The sequence below is a fragment of the Hemitrygon akajei genome, chromosome 21 (genome assembly GCF_048418815.1).
Source record: "Hemitrygon akajei chromosome 21, sHemAka1.3, whole genome shotgun sequence".
Lineage (NCBI taxonomy): Eukaryota > Metazoa > Chordata > Chondrichthyes > Myliobatiformes > Dasyatidae > Hemitrygon > Hemitrygon akajei.
In genome coordinates this window covers 28,927,980-28,947,324 of record NC_133144.1, presented here as the reverse complement: position 1 = coordinate 28,947,324, position 19,345 = coordinate 28,927,980, and the positions used below count along the sequence as shown (strand labels likewise).

At 39.4% G+C, this 19,345-nt stretch overlaps 1 protein-coding gene across 2 annotated transcripts in view; it reads left to right on the top strand.

Annotated features, from left to right (window-relative positions):
• Window positions 1-19,345, top strand: part of pkma (pyruvate kinase M1/2a) — a 37,619-nt gene that overhangs the window by 12,591 nt on the left and 5,683 nt on the right. For both annotated transcript variants that reach the window (XM_073025056.1, XM_073025055.1), the window contains exons 3-8: window positions 278-369; window positions 4,812-4,943; window positions 6,477-6,663; window positions 12,614-12,884; window positions 13,280-13,430; window positions 14,053-14,205. In XM_073025056.1, coding sequence (XP_072881157.1) covers window positions 278-369; window positions 4,812-4,943; window positions 6,477-6,663; window positions 12,614-12,884; window positions 13,280-13,430; window positions 14,053-14,205 — 986 coding nt within the window. The remainder of the gene's footprint in view (window positions 1-277; window positions 370-4,811; window positions 4,944-6,476; window positions 6,664-12,613; window positions 12,885-13,279; window positions 13,431-14,052; window positions 14,206-19,345) is intronic.

The window sequence follows — 19,345 nt, the reverse complement described above, 5'->3', positions numbered from 1 at the left end:
AAGTTTTACTTGCCAATTACCTTTAGTATTCCATTGTTTCCCATCTGGAGTGCACAGTTCTTGTGTATATTTGATCTATTTATCCAAATTAAAGCTGATAATTTTTTAAAATTGTTCAATCATTTCCATTTTGACTTGAATAGCTTTTCACATTCTTGATTGTTGTATGTAACTTGGAAATGTTAGTTGTATATCTTAAGTTAATGTTACATTGGGTTTCAGTCATTCAGAAGCCTCTGACTGGCCTTTGCTCTCTTTCCATTGTGATTATTTTCAGGTCCCGCATCAAGATCTGTTGAGACGCTGAAAGAGATGATCAAAGCTGGAATGAATGTTGCACGAATGAATTTTTCACATGGAACACATGAGGTAATTCAGCTCTGAACTGGAACATGAATGGCTTTGTGCTGATACAAGTACTTAATACAAGTCAGCAGGTCTGGTTTTCATTCTGCTCTAAAGCCAGCTGTTTTAATTGCACAAAGTAATTGTACACCTTTAATAGAGAGTGGAAAATAAGCCAGGGCTTTGTTTTGTAACAAGTTGTCAATTTCAACCCATAAACAGTTTTGACTCATTCTGCTGCTTATTGTGTAGATACTGTCAAGGTGCATACAATTTTGCAGTCCTGGTACAAAAAAAAACTCTGCTAAACTTGGTATTTCTGAAGAGTGAGGTTACCAATTGAACATTTATTTTAAAAAAGGTAATGGGAGGCCCAGCTGAACAAAAAAGATTTAGCTCTTGTTTCCTTCTCCAAGGCAATTTCAATACAGGTATATCTACTGTAATATGTCATTCCATGGCAAGATTAATGGATTTGCATTATAGCATTGTAATTTGCATTGTAAATTGATCATAGCATGATCAGGAAAACCTTTAAATTTGATTTGAGAACAATTCTAAGAATAGAATTGGATTGCACTTGTATCACTAAAAATATTCTGGGCATTGCAAGTTCAGAAGAATGTATCAACCTTTTGAGATATTGCAGTGTAGATTACCAGCCAGAAATGAGGAGTAAGGTTTAATGAAGAGTTCACAACTAGGGTTGTACCTCCTGGAGAATGCTATGATTGAAATTTAATGGTACTGGAGACAAAATTTATATAGGAATATGAAGTTGGTCAAAACTAAGAATGTTGAGCAGATAAATTTTTCCATATTGAATCCTAAAATTTCATTTGTTTTTAATGCAATGTCATGGGTTTAAAAATATTTGGTGTAGCCTTTTTTTTCTTTTTAAACATAATGGATTTTTGTGGATTATTCTTATAAATACTGTGGTTTAAATACAGATTTGTACTTATCTAGTGATTTGCTTTCTTTGGTCTGGTAGTGATAACCTCCAGTAACTGATTGGAGGAAGGAGGAAATCATCTGGCTAAATTACTAGTTTAAAGGTTAATTTGCTTGTAACTGTACTTCAACCATAACCACTGGAAGTGGTCAATTTTGGATTTTTATGTGCAAATTGCAGGGATCCCTTGCATATTATTTTAAGATAAATTTTGTTTAGAAAGTTCAAAGCAATTGAAGACTATTAGATAGATAGATACTTTATTCATCCCCATGGGGAAATTCAACTTTTTTCCAATGTCCCATACACTTGTTGTAGCAAAACTAATTACATACAATACTTAACTCAGTAAAAAAATATGATATGCATCTAAATCACTATCTCAAAAAGCATTAATAATAGCTTTTAAAAAGTTCTTAAGTCCTGGCGGTTGAATTGTAAAGCCTAATGGCATTGGGGAGTATTGACCTCTTCATCAGGGTTTTACTTGTTTGACCTATCAAAAACGGGCTAGTCAGCAAGGACAGCTGTGACTACTAGATCTTTTCAGCTGTTAAAACTGTCTGCGTGATATAGGTCAAATGAAATGTAATATGATCCATTGATCAAGCTTGCCTATATATAGTTCTTGTGGCATTCATGTAACAAATTGAATCCACTTCATACATTTCCAGCCAACACTGAAAGCTTCAAGTATACTACAGGTAGTCCTCGAGTTGCGAATGTCCGACTTATGGACAGCTCGTACTTACGAATCGAGGAAGGAGAACGCTGTCCACAATTTTAAGTCGGATTGCAACACCGTCCGCCATTTTAGGTCGCTGCCATTGACAGTGTTGAGTGTGAGTTCTGGTCGGCTGGTGGCGCAGTGAGATCAGTGCTGGACTCGAGACTGGAGGTTCCCGAGTTTGATCCAGTGGCAAGTTGCTCCTGTGCCGGGTTGGTGTCGAGCTCACAACTCGAACTTGTAAAAAAAAAACACTGCCACCTCCAGTTTAAATTTCCACGCGGAATATTGTGGAGGATGAAATACCCAAACCCAGCACAGCCCCCACTTGTCCCATTTAACCTGTCTCAGTGCGGTGGGCTTTAAGACCCGGGGAATTTAGGACCCAGTGGACTTCGGGAGCCGGCGGAACTCCGGACCCGCTGCCCGCAGTGTTTCTGTTTCATTGACGAGAAGTGATCGCAATTGAAAATAAAGTGGAAATAATTAAACGTTTGGAAAGAGGTGAAACGTCATCGGTTATTGGAAAAGTGTTAGGCTACAGTCGGTCAACAATCGGAACAATTTTAAAGGATAAAGGGAGAATAATGGAGCATGTGAAAGGCCTTGCTCCGATGAAAGCTACAATTATTACTAAGCAACTAGTGGTTTAATTAATGGAATACATAAGTTTAAGTGTTTTATATGCATAGAAAGGTAAAATATATACTATATACTAAGACAAACATTTGACTAACTGATGCTAAATAATACCGGATGTACTTGTTCCGACTCGCATACAAATCCGACTTAAAGATGGACTCGGGAATGGAACTTGTTCATAACCCAGGGACTGCCTGTATACCATAAATAATGTAAGAATCATTCTATTAATTGGAGTCTGTTTGCAGAAATAATAATTTTCCTCATCATTTAAGTTCCTGTTATGACATGTGTAACTTGACTGATCTAGTCTGATGTCCTAGCTTCTTTGAATACTTGGATTCCCGGAATATTGGCTGCATTTTGGCACTATCACTTGGTGAAATTCCAGCATGCTTAATTGAACTAACAATTTCCTTTCATATCATAAATGAACAGTAATAGAATACTGGTAGAATTAGTCTGTTTTCAGTATTTTTCTCCTTGTGATGTGGAGGCCATTTTGCTTGGCCTTGTGCTAATTCGCATCATCTCATTTGCCCACTAATTTTCCCTGTAATTTTTGTTTCCTCCCCACATTCCCCTAACTTTGTTTCCCTTCTTCCTGCCAATCCTACTCATAAAAGAGGACAAATTAATACTAGTTAAGTGTCCACCCACACTTGTGGATTTGAGAGAAAACCAGTGCACCTGGGAATGCATGCAGATAAAGGGATACAGCACCAAAGGAATTAGGAATGCACTTTAGATGGAGTTGTAACAACAGTTGTACAGCCTGCCACTATGCAAACTTACATAATTATTGGTATCTATTTCTTTCCCAGATGTCTGAAATCTGCACCCATGAAGCATTAATTTAAAAATTCAAAGTTTTATTTGGTCTCAAGTTTGAATAAAGCTCTTCATTTGCTTTTCAATGGAACTGAAGGATTTTGACATTTAGTACAATAACAAGAACTAGTGTGATAACTAAAATTGTTAGCAGAGCTATTTGAGAATGTCAGTCCTCTGAATAGATTTATTCTTGTCTAGCCTTTGCAGCATAATTGCTCTGATCCTCTGTTCTCATGTAAATTGTTGGCACAAAGTATTGTAATTCTTTATATGGCCAGCAATCAGTGTAGTGAAAATAATGTAAATTTGCTTGTGGTTCTTGTCAATAAAGGTAACATTGGGAGTGGATTAATCTCTGAATTGTTTTAGCTTTTCCATTGGAAGAATTTGCACAGTAAATGGTTCTGACCCCTCTGCTTTAGACTATGATAAGAGATTGAGTTGCCTGTGATTGTACTTGCTAGAATTCAGAAGGATGAGAGGAGATCTTTATAGAAACATATAAAATTATGAGAAGGATAGATAAAATAGAGGCAGGAAAGTTGTTTTCACTGTTGGGTGAGTCTAGAACTAGGGGATGTAGCCTCAGGATTTGGGGGAGTAAGTTTAGGATGGAGATGAGGAAGTGCTTTTCCCAAAGAGTGGTGACTCTGTGGAATTCTCTGCGCATTGAAGCAGCGGAGGCTAAGTATATTTAAGACAAGATTGGATAGATTTTTGAAAAGTAAGGGTATTAAGGACTGTAGGGAAAAGGCAAGTAGGTGGAGATGAGTCCATGGTCAGATCAGCCATGATTTTATTGAATAGTGGAACAGACTCGACAGGCCAGATGGCCTACTCCTGCTCCCATTTCTTGTTCTTATTTACCCAGATCAGATTTTGTAGTTGGCACCTTCTTTCTTTCAAAGACTTGCCTGTATATATGTAGATACATATATACATATGTATATATGGTGGAAAACACTGTGGCTGAAAGTGACCTTGCTAGCGAGGATTGGTGCTTCATTTGTCTGTTGTACATTTCTTGCAGATGAATTAAGTTGATTAATGTTGTCCATGTTTATATGGTCTTGTGTAGGATATTAAAGGTTAGGCATTTCCATGTATTCTTCCGGTTCAAGTTTTTGCATAAAATTGGACATACCACTTTCAAAAATATTGTCAAATTATGTTGTGAAGTATACATTATTGCAGTAGGATGTCCATGTGTAGTATTGAACTGTAACAACTTTGTTCAAAATTTTTCTTCAGAAGGAAGCTTAAATCTTTCAAATTGCAGAATAAACTAAATTGAACTCTTCCTTGCAGTATCATGCAGAAACTATCAAGAATGTCCGTGAAGCCACAGAAAGCTTTGCTGACAACCCTATCAACTACAGGCCAGTTGCCGTTGCTTTGGACACAAAAGGACCTGAAATCCGCACTGGACTCATAAAGGGAGTAAGTGTTCTATTTAAATATTTCATTTGAATTCAGTGCTTGTGGGTTTGTGAAGTTAGAGGTAGACTAGCATATTTTGTTACAATGTGGTTAGTCTTTGTGGTAAAGTATTATGGTAAATAAAGCTGCTGATTTTTATCTGGCAGTTGAAATGGGCAACACTAATCTAGGCTGAATTGGTCATTAAGTTCAGCTTGCATTCAAATGCTGTTCCATTTCTTTCTGAGCATGATGTGTACTGTAGGTGGTTAGAAAAATGAACTTGTCATCTCATTGAAGATACTTACGATTAAAGCTGGTTGTCAGTTTTTAGGGGGGGAAACAGCCATGCCACTGTAGAAAATGCAAATAATTACAATTTGGAAATGATTGTATTTGATTTCAGATGCAGTGTTTAAGCCAGAGAACCAGTGTTGTAAATCTTCATTTTCTGTTTTTGCACTGATTTTGTCAGTTTAAATTTATTTGATAAATGTCAAAATGACAATTTTAATTCATAAGTCTACGAGGATCAGGAATAGGAGCTGTTAATTTGACCTTGCAGCCATTGTATGTTCTGTTTAAAGTAGGAATTCCTTTAATTTCTGTCTCAATTGCTTGCGTAATCAGACATGGCAGGATTTGTTTTCTTTGGCACGTTTTTCTTTATATCTTTATTGCAGACTGTTAGTATACTGCTGGTATACAGTTTGGGCCCATTGGGGGGAGGGGGGGTGGGGTCAGTTGCTACCAGGCAGTTTCTTTCACCTAAGGATGCTAGCAGCAGTTCACCCACCTTCAACTTTCCACTCTTGAGCTGGGACTTTAAGCTGGTAGATCTACTCCATTGTGGTACTGAGGACAAAAAGGAATTTTCTTCTAACAATCCCCAAATGTTTCCAATGTTGCTGCCAGGCTGAACACTGCCATATAAAGCAATTATCTAAAGTGAAGTGATCAGTGACTTGATCAACAGTCATCACCTTTGTTTTCCCCCCCTTTATGATTGGGAGACTGAGCACTCTACTGCAGCTTATAACACGTTCCTGCACTTGTAATTATGGTATCCCAGTGTGCATTGCACACGTGCCCGCATGCTCATTGGAAACAAGGCTATCTGTTTTGTCATTCTGGCTGAATATGCTTGGGAATGCCTGTGCCTTCACATTTGAGCTGATCCCTGCCATCATTGGAATTGCAACCTCATTAGCTGTTTAATTGTCCACCATTCTTGATTAGATATGCTAGGATTGCAGAGGTTTCTCTTTATAAAGTATGGTGTGCATATTGTATTTGTTAAGTAATCACAACAGGTTTAAATTGTATTACATCTATCTACATGGACCCAAAGTTATACTCTTATACTCTTCGTATTAGCCATCTCATTCCACTGCTCTCAATCCTGATGCAGGTTTTTGACCCAAAACATCAATAATTTTTCTCCCACAGAAGTGACTAATTGATCCACTGAGTTCCTCTACTTTCTGGACAGCAGCATCTGCATTCGCTTGTGTCGACTTAAATTGTCTGATTTACCTTTTTGTTTTCCTGCAGAGTGGCACTGCTGAAGTTGAACTTAAGAAAGGAGCTAAGCTTAAAGTCACACTCGATGATGCCTATAAAGAAAATTGCGATGAAAATATTCTGTGGGTGGACTACAAGAACTTGACTAAAGTGGTTGAAAAAGACAGCCGAATCTATGTAGATGATGGCTTAATTAGTCTCCGTGTGTTGGACATAGGTCAGTGTTGTGCTGTGGACTATCCTAATATTAGGAGCATTGCAGTTTTGGTTGATTAATGTTGTGTACTTCAGATTTAAAGAAAAAACATTTTCTGCTCTCTGGCATTAATTACTATATTCTGCCTGCTTTACCTTGAGATTTGCTTGCAATTCATTTTCATCACATCTCCTGACATGTGTGATGGCATGATGTGTGAGCATTTAAATTTTAGATTTTGTTTCGTTGTTATTCATAACTGGATTTTTTAAGTTGCTTCAGGAAATTGGGACATTCTTGAAGGCTAGTGTTTATTCTTAAGCTTCCCTGAACTGAATGGCTTGTTAGAATAATGTGGAGGATATTTAAGTTGACCCAATGCTTCAAATCTGTGCAATTCTTGACAGGAGATTTAAAGATTAGCTTTAATTGTCGCATGTACCTCAAAATATCGAAACGTTCCGTGAAAAATTTCATTTGTGATCATGGCCAATACAGTCTGATGTTCTGTGGGTAGGTCACGGATGTCATAGCATGTCCACAATTTACGAACCATAGAACATTACAGCACAGAAATAGGCATTTTGGCCCTTCTTGGCTGTACTGAACCATTTTTCTGCCCAGTCCCACTGACCTGCACCTGGACCATATCCCTCCATACACCTCTCATCCAAGTACAGGTGGCCCCCGTCTTTTGAACATTCGCTTTACAACAGCTTGCTGTTAAGAAGGACCTACATTAGTACCTGTTTTCGCTAATCAAAGAGGATTTTCACTTTTACGAAAAAGACTCCCACCTTATATGTGTGTTTACCTCGAAAAAGACTACCATGACCGTGAAGCCTTGTGCTGGCAGTTGTGCGCACATGCGTATACGTGCCGATTATTTTCTCACCAAATCTACAAACGTTTGTATTTTGGCTTGCTGTCTTCCTGATTTTGATAAGTGAAACTACACTACATACAATATTTCTACTTTATATAGGCTGTATATTTATTATATCATTCCTGCTTTTACTATATGTTTGTGTTATTTTAGGTTTTATCTGTTACTTGGTCTGATTTGGTAGGTTACTTTTTGGATCAGGGAATGCTCAAAAAATTTTCCCATATAAATGAGTGGTAATTGCTTCTTCGCTTTACGACATTTCGGCTTACAAAAGGAATGCTCTACCTTCGGATAGCAGGGGAACTTGTACTTGTCCAAGTTTTTCCTTAAATGTTAAAAGTGAGCCCGCGTTTGCCACTTCATCTGGCAGCTCATTCCACACTCCCACCGTTAATTTCAACTTGATCATGGATAAAGATAGATCTGGTCCTCGGGGTGAGGTTCTAAACTGAAAAAAAGGCCAAATTTGAAGAAATGAGAAAGGATCTAAAAAGTGTGGATTGGGACAGGTTGTTTTCTGGCAAGGATGTAGTTGGTAAGTGGGAGGCCTTCAAAGGAGAAATTTTGAAAGTGCAGAGGTTGTATGTTCCTGTCAGGATTAAAGGCAAAGTGAATGAGAATAAGGAACCTTGGTTCACTAGGGATATTGGAACTCTGATAAAGAAGAGAGAGATGTATGACATGTATAGGAAATGGAACAAATAAGGTACTTGAGTATAAAAAGTCCAAAAAAATCACTGTGTGAAGAAGCTCCCCCTAATGTTCCCTTTAAACTTCCCCCCTTCACCCTTAACCCATGTCCTCTGCTTTTTTTCTCCCCTAACCTCAGTGGAAAAAGCCTGCTTGTATTCACTCTATCTATACCCACTATCATTTTATATACCTCTATCAAATCTCCCCTCATTCTTCTACGCTTCAGGGAATAAAGTCCTAACCTATTCAACCTTTCTTGGTAGCTCAGTTTCTCAAGTCCTGGCAACATCCTTGTAAGCCTTCTCTACACTCTTTCAACCTTTTTAATATCCTTCCTGTAATTTGGTGACTGAAACTGCACACAATACTCCAAATTCGGCCTCACCAATGCCTTGTACAACCTCAGCATAACATTCCAAGTCTTATACTCAGTACTTTGATTTATAAAGGCTAATGTACCAAAAGCTCTCTTTACTACCCTATCTACCTGTGACACCACTTTTAGGGAATTTTGTACCTGTATTCCCAGATCCCTTTGTTCTACTGCACTCCTCAGTGCCCTACCATTTACCTTGTACGTTCTACCTTGGTTTTTCCTTCGGAAGTGCAATATCTCACACTTGTCTGTATAAAACTCCATCTGCCATTTTTCAGCCCATTTTTCCAGCTGGTCCAAATCCCTCTGCAAGCTTTGAAAACCTTCCTCACTGTCCACTACACCTCCAATCTTTGTATCATCAGCAAATTTGCTGATCCAGTTTACCACATCATTGATATAGATGACAATTAACAATGGACCCAGTACTGATCCCTGTGGCATACCACTAGTCACAGGCCTCCACTCAGAGAAGCAATCCTCCACTACCACTCTCTGGCTCCTCCCATTGACCCAATGTCTAATCCAATTTACTACCTCACCATATATACCTAGTAACTGAACCTTCCTAACTAACCTCCCAAGTGGGACTTAGCCAAAGGCCTTACTGAAGTCCATGTAGACAACATCCACTGCCTTCCTTTCATCCACTGTCCTTGTAACCTCCTCGAAAAACTCTAATAGATTTGTTAAACATGACCTACCATGCACAAAGCCGTGTTGACTCCCTAATAAAACCCTGTCTATCCAAATAGTTGTAGATCCTATCTCTTCGTACTCCTTCCAATAATATACCTACTACCGACGTCAAACTTACTGGCCTATAATTTCCCGGATTACTTTTAGAGCCTTTTTTAAACAACGGAACAGCATGAGCTATCCTCCAATTCTCCGGCACCTCACCCGTAGATACCGACATTTTAAATATATCTGCCAGGGCCCCTGCAATTTCAACACTAGTCTCCTTCAAGGTCATGGAATACCCTGTCAGGTCCTGGGGATTTATGTACTCTGATTTGCCTCAAGATAGCAAGCACCTCCTCTTCAATCTGTATAGGTTCCATGACCTCACTACTTGTTTGCCTTACTTCCATTGACTCCATGCCAGTTTCCTTAGTAAATACAGATGCAAAAAAACCCATTTTAAGATCTGCCCCATTTCTTTTGGTTCCATACATAGCCAACCACTCTGATCTTCAAGAGGACCAATTTTATCCCTTACTATTCTTTTTCTCTTAATACACCTGTAGAAGCTCTTTGGATCATCCTTCACCTTGACTGCCAAAGCTACCTCATGTCTTCCTTTAGCCCTCCTGATTTCTTAAGTTTTTTTTTGCACTTTTTATACTCAAGTATCTTATTTGCTCCCTGTTTCCTATACATGTCATACATCTCTCTCTTTATCAGAGTTCCAATATCCCTAGAGAACTAAGGTTCCTTATTCTCATTCACTTTGCCTTTAATTCTGACAGGAACATACAAACTCTGCACTTTCAAAATTTCTCCTTTGAAGGCCTCCCACTACCAACTATATACTTGCCAGAGAACAACCTGTCCCAATCCACGCTTTTTAGATCCTTTCTCATTTCTTCAAATTTGTCCTTTTTCCAGTTTAGAATCGCAACCCGAGGACCAGATCTATCTTTATCCATGATCAAGTTGAAACTAATGGTGTTATGATCACTGGAACCAAAGTGTTCCCCTACACACACTGCTGCCACCTGTCCTAACTCGTTTCTTAATAGGAGATCTAATATTACATCCTTTCTAGTTGGTACCTCCTATATATTGATGTAGAAAAAATTTCCTGAACACATTTTAAAACCCTAACCCATCTAGACCTTTAACAGTATGGGAGTCCCAATCAATATGCGGAAAATTAAAATCCCCTACTATCACAACTTTGTTTCCTGCAGTTGTCTATCTCTCTGCAGTTTTGCTCCTCCAATTCTCACTGACTATTGTGTGGTCTATAACACAACCCCATTAATGTAGTCATACCTTTAATGTTTCTCAGCTCCACCCATATGGCCTCGGTATACAAGCCCTCTAATCTGTCCTGCTTGAGCACTGCTGTAACATTTTCCCTGACTAGCAGTGCTACCCCCCCCACCCCACCCCCACCCTTCATCCCTCTGCCTCTATCACGTCTGAAACACCGAAACCCTGGAAGGTTAAGCTGCCAGTTCTGCCTCTCCTGTAGCCAAGTTTCACTAATGGCTACAATGTCGTAATTCCACGTGTCAATCCACGCCCTCAGCTCATCAGCCTTCCCCACAATACTCCTTGCATTGAAATAGACACACCTCCAGAAGATTGTTACCACCACACAACCCTTCTGTTTGTGACTTTGCTTGAACCTGTAACATCATTTATTTTCACCCCCCACTCCACTATCTACTCTGGTTCCCATCCCCCTGCAAATCTAGTTAACCCCCCCCCCCCCCCCCCAAATAGCACTAACAAATGTCACTGCAAGGATATTGGGCTCCCTGGAGTTCAGGTGTAACCTGTCTCTCTTGTACAGGTCCCACCTGCCCCAGAAGAGGTCCCAATGATTCTGAAACCCTGCCCCCTACAGCAGTTCCTCAGCCCACGTGTTCATCCTCCAGAGCATCCTATTCGTATCCTCACTGGCACGTGGCACAGGTAGCAATCCTGAGATTGCCACCCTCGAGGCCCTGCTTTTTAACTTCCTACCAAGCTCTCTATACTCACTCTTCAGGACCTCCTCACTCTTCCTACGTCATTGGTACCGATGTGTACCATGACATCTGGCTGCTCACCCTCCCATTTCATAATGCTGTGCACGCGATCAGAGACATCCCTGACTCTGGCACTCGGGAGGCAACAAACCATCCGGGAGTCTCTGTCACAACCATAGAACTTCCTGTCTGTACCTGCAACTATCGAGTCCCTTATCACTACTGTTCTCCTTTTCTTCCCCACCCCCCTGCACTGCAGAACCAGACTCAGTGCCAGAGATCTGGCTGCCGCAGCTTGTCCCAGGTAGGTCATCCCGCTCTCTCCTCTTCCCCCCCCCCCACCCCACCAACAGTATCCAAATCGGTATACTTGTTGAGAGGAATGGCCACGGCAGCCCTGCTCTGCCTGCCTTTTTCCCCTTCCCTTGCCTGACAGTAACCCAATTACCTGTGTGCTGCTCCTTTGGCATAACTACCTCCCTGAAGCTATCTATAAACTTCTCACTCTCCTGAATGATTCGGAGGTCATCCAGCTCCTGCTCCAGTTCCCTAATGTGGTTTGTTAAGAGCTGCAGTTGGATGCACTTCCAGGTGTCGGTGTTGTTAGGGAGACCAGAGGTCTCCCTGACTTCCCATATCCTGCAAGAAGAGCATTCCAACATTCTGCCTGGCATTCTCTCTACTCTAAACAAACAAAACTTACCGGAACCTACCCTGTCCTCTGCCTGTTCACCGCCGAAGCCTGTTGAGCCAAAACCGTCCCACTCTGACTCAATCTACTCCGATGGCCGCTGCATATGGCAGTCTTTTTTTTAAACCTTTGGTGCGCTACGTCACGTGCCTGTGCAGTCTAGCCTCTTTCCTTCGATCAGTTTTTTTAAAAATGGCTTCTCTCCGAGATGTCTTTAGTCCTTCACTCTCAGCCTGTTGCTTCGATTTTAAAAAGCAAGATTTAAACCTAACCTGGGTATTTAGAATGTGGGAGAAAACTAGAGTACCTAGGGGAAACCCACACAGTCGTGAGAACATACGATCTCCTTACAATCAAGTAGCAGGAATTCAACCCTGATCTTCTGATTGTTTGTGCTATAAAGCATTAAGCTAACTGTTACATTACCATACCAGCCTTGGACAGTCAAGAATAGTAAATTTGTTTACTTAGTCAAATCTTGGAAGGTTGTTGGGCTGCAAATATGTTTTTGTCTAGCTCTTGTTGGATTTTTATCATTCAGTTGCTTTTCCTTGATTTGTGTATATCTGTATCATTGGTTTGCTTATTGTCATTTACATTGCTTTATTCCTTTACAGGTGCAAATTATTGTAATACTGAGATTGAGAATGGTGGTCTTCTGGGCAGCAAAAAAGGTGTCAACTTGCCAGGAGCAGCAGTTGACCTTCCAGCAGTATCAGAAAAAGATATCCAAGACCTAAAATTTGGTGTGGAACAAGGAGTAGACATGGTGTTTGCCTCCTTCATTCGTAAGGGTGCTGATGTTGATGCTGTGCGAGCAGTCCTTGGTGAGAAAGGAAAGAAGATCAAAATCATCAGCAAAATAGAGAATCATGAGGGAGTTCGTCGGTGAGTGGTCAATAGCATTACAATTGTATGATAAATACAGCTTCAGTTGCAAAGTACAGTACAGATTATAACATCAAGAATAAACCTTTTGAGCTCTAAAACCTTCTGATGGGTCATCAGTAATCCTAACTCCAAGTAACTGTTCCATGCACTTGAATTAAGCCTGGATTCATATGCTGTTCATGGAGGTGTCAAACATCACATCTTTTCACGCAAGTGTTTTGTCTTTTGAAAAGATCTGACTAATTCATAAGAGTGGTTTCAAGACAGGCAGCCCATCAAGTGGAAGTATGTAGTTATTTTTATCCAGTTATTTTGGAGATGCAGCCATCTTTGTTCTTCCATCATTTATAGGCTGTGTGATTTATGGCTACTTAAGTACATTTTTATTTCAGATTTGATGAGGTCCTAGAGGCCAGTGATGGCATCATGGTTGCTCGTGGTGACCTGGGCATTGAAATCCCAAGTGAGAAAGTCTTCCTCGCTCAGAAAATGATGATTGGACGTTGTAACAGAGCAGGCAAACCTGTCATCTGTGCTACCCAGGTATAGTTTTCTCCTTTCTTCCCTGTCCACTTCCCAAAATTAGGTCTAAAATTGTGGGCCTGTGATGAATAGTGTCCCTAGTGTGGCTGCATTCCATGTTTGTGAAGGATAGTTGTATTAAGCTTGTACAGATTACAGATCTGTCACTGTTTGGCAATTAGTAATACAGGTTCGATCCCCAGTGCTTCATATTTGCAGTTTGCTTTGTCTTCAAATTACTTCTGGAATCTCCTTCCCAGTTCACAAATTTCATAACTACCTTTCAAAGCTCAGCTACGAAATTGTCTACTAAAGGGCAGCATGGCACTGTAGTGGTTAACATGCTATCATAACACCAGTAACCCAAGTTCTGAAAAAATGTTTGTACATTCTCCCTGTGATTGTGAGCTTCCAGGTGCTCTTGGTTTCTCTGTCCAATGACATACAGTATGAGTTAGTATGTTAATTGGTCACATGCAGCACAGGTTTGGTGGGCTGGAAAGGCCCGTTGCCATGCTGTCTCTAAATTGCCCTAGCGTAGCGGGTGATAGGAGAATCAGCTTCTGTTGGTATGTGAGACCAGGTACAGGGAATGAAAAGTTCATGAAGAATATCTATACCTATGTGTTTTTTGTACTCGCAGATGTTGGAGAGCATGATCAAGAAACCCAGACCCACCCGAGCCGAGGGCAGTGATGTAGCTAATGCTGTACTAGATGGTGCAGATTGCATCATGTTGTCCGGAGAAACTGCTAAAGGAGATTATCCCCTTGAAGCTGTAAAAATGCAGCACTTGGTATGTAGTTAACATTAACCATGTTTCTTGATCAGTTTTTGGTTGCAGTTAATAACTCGTGGAAGGTAGAGGCCATAGCAGTGGTTTTAAGACTCGAGTTCAATTTGCAAGTAGCTGTGAGGATTGTTAATCTTAGTCTGCGCATTCCTTGACCAATGAACTGTTTCATAAATTGTAATTGAAATAGTTGATGCCTTGCTTTCTGCTTTGAGCTTTGTTTTGTTTCATTTATCTCAGCCAACATATTAGCAAGTTGATTGTACTCATACTAGTTATTAATTTGCCTCATTGACAGTTTAATTAGCATGAGCTTTTTAAGTTTTTAAAAAAAAACTACTGTTTCAGTTTTCTAAATTAAGCTATTGGTTTTAAGCATGTTGAGTTTTACTTGGTGGATTGTTCAATAATGTGTATTTCAGGATCCTTTTAATACCCATGTTCTGCAACAGTTAAATTGCTAAGTGGTGAAGATCCAGCTGGTCCATCAAATTGTTTACTGTTAAAATATTTGTTTCATAGCATGTGCTTTTCTTCCTGACCAAATTACATGAAGTTTGGGATAAGAAAAAAAACCTAAAATACAGTGTATTCTGATTAATTGAGCCATCAGTTAATCAGAGCAACCACTTATTTGTGATAACTCTTAAAGAACAAAAAATATTTAAGAAAATAGCTGGGAGTCCCTTTGCTTATTTGGTACACTATGTAACTTAATTAGGACAGGAGACTTACCAAAATGCACTTGAGCCAAAATATACTGATCCTAATGTGTCTCTGTTAACCAGAATCCACTGTATTGGGATTGGAGGGAGGAAAATTTGACAATATCACCGAGTCTCAGCATATACTGAGAACTACCATACACCCTGCACTGCCTTTTCTATTATAGTTGCATTGATCTTGTTCTAAAATGATTTTCATTTTTAGTGGGCTAAGCAGCACCGTGTATCATGGGTAGACAAATGCTTGCAAGGAATTAACTCATTTTGGTTACATGTGTGACCAAGTTCTGTTTGTCTGTTTCCCAAAGCCATGTAGCTTGCATGTCTTTTCACAAGGATCAATCATCATGCACACAACATTTTAAGATTTTCAAAAAATGGTTCAAGGTTGTCTAATTATTGATGTTTTATTGACCCTTAAAGTGTTCTGTAGTTTTCTTGTGAATGTGTCAAAACACAAACGTTTTCTAACTTCATTGTATTTATTCCTTTATTGCTTATTTGCATTGTTTGAACTACTATTCTCAATTAGCTTATTTGTTTTTTTGTCACGTCATTAGTTTTTTTTGCTTTGCAGCCATTTTCATCACATCGCTTCACAAAAATAATAATTCTTAAGCTGCACTGGCATTTTTTTTTCTTGGCTACTTACCCATAATCTTCACACTATTATCAGTCTTTTTCCCAAATTGAATCCCACTCTCCCATTCTTTTAAAATGTGGTTCAGATCATCGAGCAACTGTTACTGACTTCTGACATTATCTGAAATCCCCACATCAAACCAAATTTGAGAGCACAACCAATTGAATTTTTCATATACAAGGAAATCTGCAGATGCTGATGGCATCTGATGGCATGGACATTGACTTCTCTAACTTCCGTTAATGCCCCTCCTCCCCTTCTTACCCCATCCCTGACATATTTAGTTGTTTGCCTGTTCTCCATCTCCCTCTGGTGCTCCCCCCCCCCCCCCCTTTCTTTCTCCTGAGGCCTCCCGTCCCATGATCCTTTCCCTTCTCCAGCTCTGTATCACTTTCGCCAATCACCTTTCCAGCTCTTAGCTTCATCCCACCCTCTCCAGTCTTCTCCTATCATTTTGCATTTTCCCCCTCTCCCCCCCCCCCCCCCCCCCCCACTACTTTCAAGTCTCTTACTATCTTTCCTTTCGGTTAGTCCTGACGAAGAGTCTCGGCCCGAAACGTCAACAGCGTTTCTCCCTATAGATGCTGCCTGGCCTGCTGTGTTCCACCAGCATTTTGTGTGTGTTGTTTGAATTTGTCATATGTTCATTTTGGTTTGACAAATTTAAATTGAGGTTCAGTATATTATTAAATTTTAAGATCATTGAATTAGTATTGTACATTGAAATTTTGCACTTGGATCAACTAGTTACTTCATGTCCAAAGATTGGCTTCTCTTGCTTTGTTTGCCAAAACAAAATTCCTGTGTGTATACATAGTGAATAATTCAAGTGGAAAATCCTTTATAGGCTGTATGGCTTTTCTTTTACAGATTCAACCTATCCTGTTGCATGAAAATCATCTTAACAAAATGCAACTGCCATTTATACAATATTCAGTTAAGATTGCAACAGCTTCGTTTGGTGCTGTGCTAATGTGGAGATCAGATACTTTTAATTTGGGTTTGGTTGCTATTTCATCCTTGTAAACTAAATGTTGCCATGCACAGTGGGTGTAGTTTTGCCATTTAGTGAACTGCAAATTTAAGACTGCAACTTCTGGATGTTCAAGAGCAATAGTAAAACAAACATTTTAGTTATGACTGAGTAGATTGGGGATCTCCACCAGCACAGCATGTAGACTCTGCATCTATGCTGTTAACTTTCTACTTCGGGAAATTTTTCGCTTTACCTTTCTTCACATTCATGCTTGATCAATAAATATTGAGCTTGTTCTGGTGGTTTAATAGTCAGACAAAAAGTATTGATTGGAAAGGAAAGACCCACTGGCCTGTTTTTTTTTGGGGGGGGGAGGTGGTGGGGAGAATACTTGTTTTCAGTTCTAATAGTTTTTTGATGTGTGGTTGAACTTAGCTGGATTGTGATGGATCTGGCCTATGGTCTGCAGACCGACACTCAACTGATCACCCTTGTGCTTTGTCAAGCAATTGTACAAAGGAAGCCCCCCCCCCCCAATTAACTTGTAAAATATGGCAGTGAAATCTTCTCATCTCTAAAAATTCTTAGAAGTAATGTCTTGCACATTCTTAATCTTAATTAAAATTGAATTAATTTTTTTTGGTTAGTTAAAAATGAAGCATTTATTTCAGATGGTTAAATTTGTCTTTCTCTTTCCAGCCTAATGCACAAATTTGAAATCCCTGCCAGCTTTCAATACCAGAAGTTAAATGTCTTCTGCAGAACAATTTTTATTTGTCACTACTGCTATTTTCCTTCCCATCCCATACACTAGCAGGTGTTTATTCCTGTGGTGTGAGATTAGTAATAACTTGCCCACTTCTAAGAAATGTTAGGATCTCTTAGCAAGACCTTCTATGCCATTGGACTTTGCGATGTACTGACAGATGGAGATTCTAATGACATGAAATGTCTGAACCACTGACTTGAAGATTTTCCTTTAAGAAAACTTCAGTAGCTTTACCTAATGTTTGGCTGAAATTGGGAAATTGTGGAAGTGATACAATTCAACTCCTGGTGGCTCTAGATGTTATTTTGACTTTGAACTGCTTTATTCATTCTGTTTATACGTATGTAAAACTAATTTTGAATTTATTACTGACGTGCTGGCCTTAATAATTCTGCTTTTAACTGTGTAGTTGTATGTATGCTGCCTTCAGTGATGCAGATCCAAAAAAGGTTGTGTCTGATTTAGGCCATTAAAAGTTCATTGCACAGCATGATTAACATTGCCTCTGAGGAACTAGCTGCTTGAGATTTTCCTATCAAATTAGTTTCTCAACATCCAAATCTTTATTTACAATACAACTCTAGTGCCCCGAGCTAACATGAAGGAAGCAGTAAAAAAGCATGGAATTGGGCCCTTTTATTTAACATGCATGCTGCTAACAAGACGTGTATATTATTTTGATTGTCCAGCACTGCAGTTAAACTAAATACTACATTGTATCTGTCTCCCATCAGCTCAGTTTATTCCCTAGTTCAATAATCCTTGGCTAAAATTCTTCCCTAGCTTTCATTGTTTATTGTGCTATCTAGTCATAAATTTCCCACTATCCTATCTATGCCTCTCAGAATTTTGTATATCTGTCATCTCATCGGCTTTCACAGCTCCAAGGAAAAATCCAACGTAATAGAATGTTATGCAGTAGGGTAATTGGCAGTTTCTAGAGTAGGTTACAAGGCCTGCATAACATTGTGGGCTGAAGGGCCTGTAATATGCTGTAGATTTTATTATTCTATGATCATTGGTGAAAGTGCTCCAGATTTCCACTGGAACAAGTCCAAACATGCTAATGAATCCTCCTCTATACCTTTCCCCATGCAACTGAATTATTACTGTAGTGTGCTGAGAAGAGCAATAAAGCTGGTTGCGTTGGGGTCCAGATGTCAAGGATTGGAGAAAAGTATAAATTTAAAATTGCTGCTTTTTTTCTAGTAAATGGAATAGATATGGTTCTACGCCTATGTAGCAGTGCAAATTGATTGGAAAAGGATGCATTTTACAATGATTGATTTCCAGATTTAAAGAAAATGCTATGTCCTAAATGCATGAAAATTTCTAATCTTGAAAATGGATTTTTGTCTTGCATTTGTTCAGCCATGTAGGGAAAAATTCCCAAATTCTCTTCTTTAGAACCATGGCCTCTACCTGAATCTGAATTTAAATCTTTTACCCTATATAATTAGCTTGATAAAAATGGTGTAACACATACAGCTTAATACTTGAAGCACTTGCATGCTGTAAAGTCTGCTTGCTTGAATCTGAAACATATTTACCCATATGGAGTCTGTTTGTATACTTTTTTTCATTGGAAATGTTTGTGCACCTCTGCTAGCGTGAAAGAAAACATGCTCTATTTTCAGTTTCTCTCCTTCCACCCCACCCCACCCCAAACCCAATATTGCACTTCATTGCAATTTGGGTAAGAAAGATTGAGAGAAAAATTGGTTTGAAATCTCTTGCACAAGATCAAAGTTCCTTTGTTTACAAATGCCTTGATACAAGATGACAGTTCCTCCCCAGGGAGAACAAGCATCAGTGAGAGGTGTCAACAACACTTGGAAGATGGGCTATCTTTCTTTCTGCTTTTTCTTCCCTAACCTTACACCCTGCCTCTCATTTTAATTTTGCAAAGACCCAGTTATTTGTTGGACAATGGTAGTTTCCATCTTAAATTGCTTAAAGTTTAATTTTGCAACAGAGCACTAAATTTGCATGTATTTCTCACTTGCCTGGCTCAGAGCGCTAGTCTATTT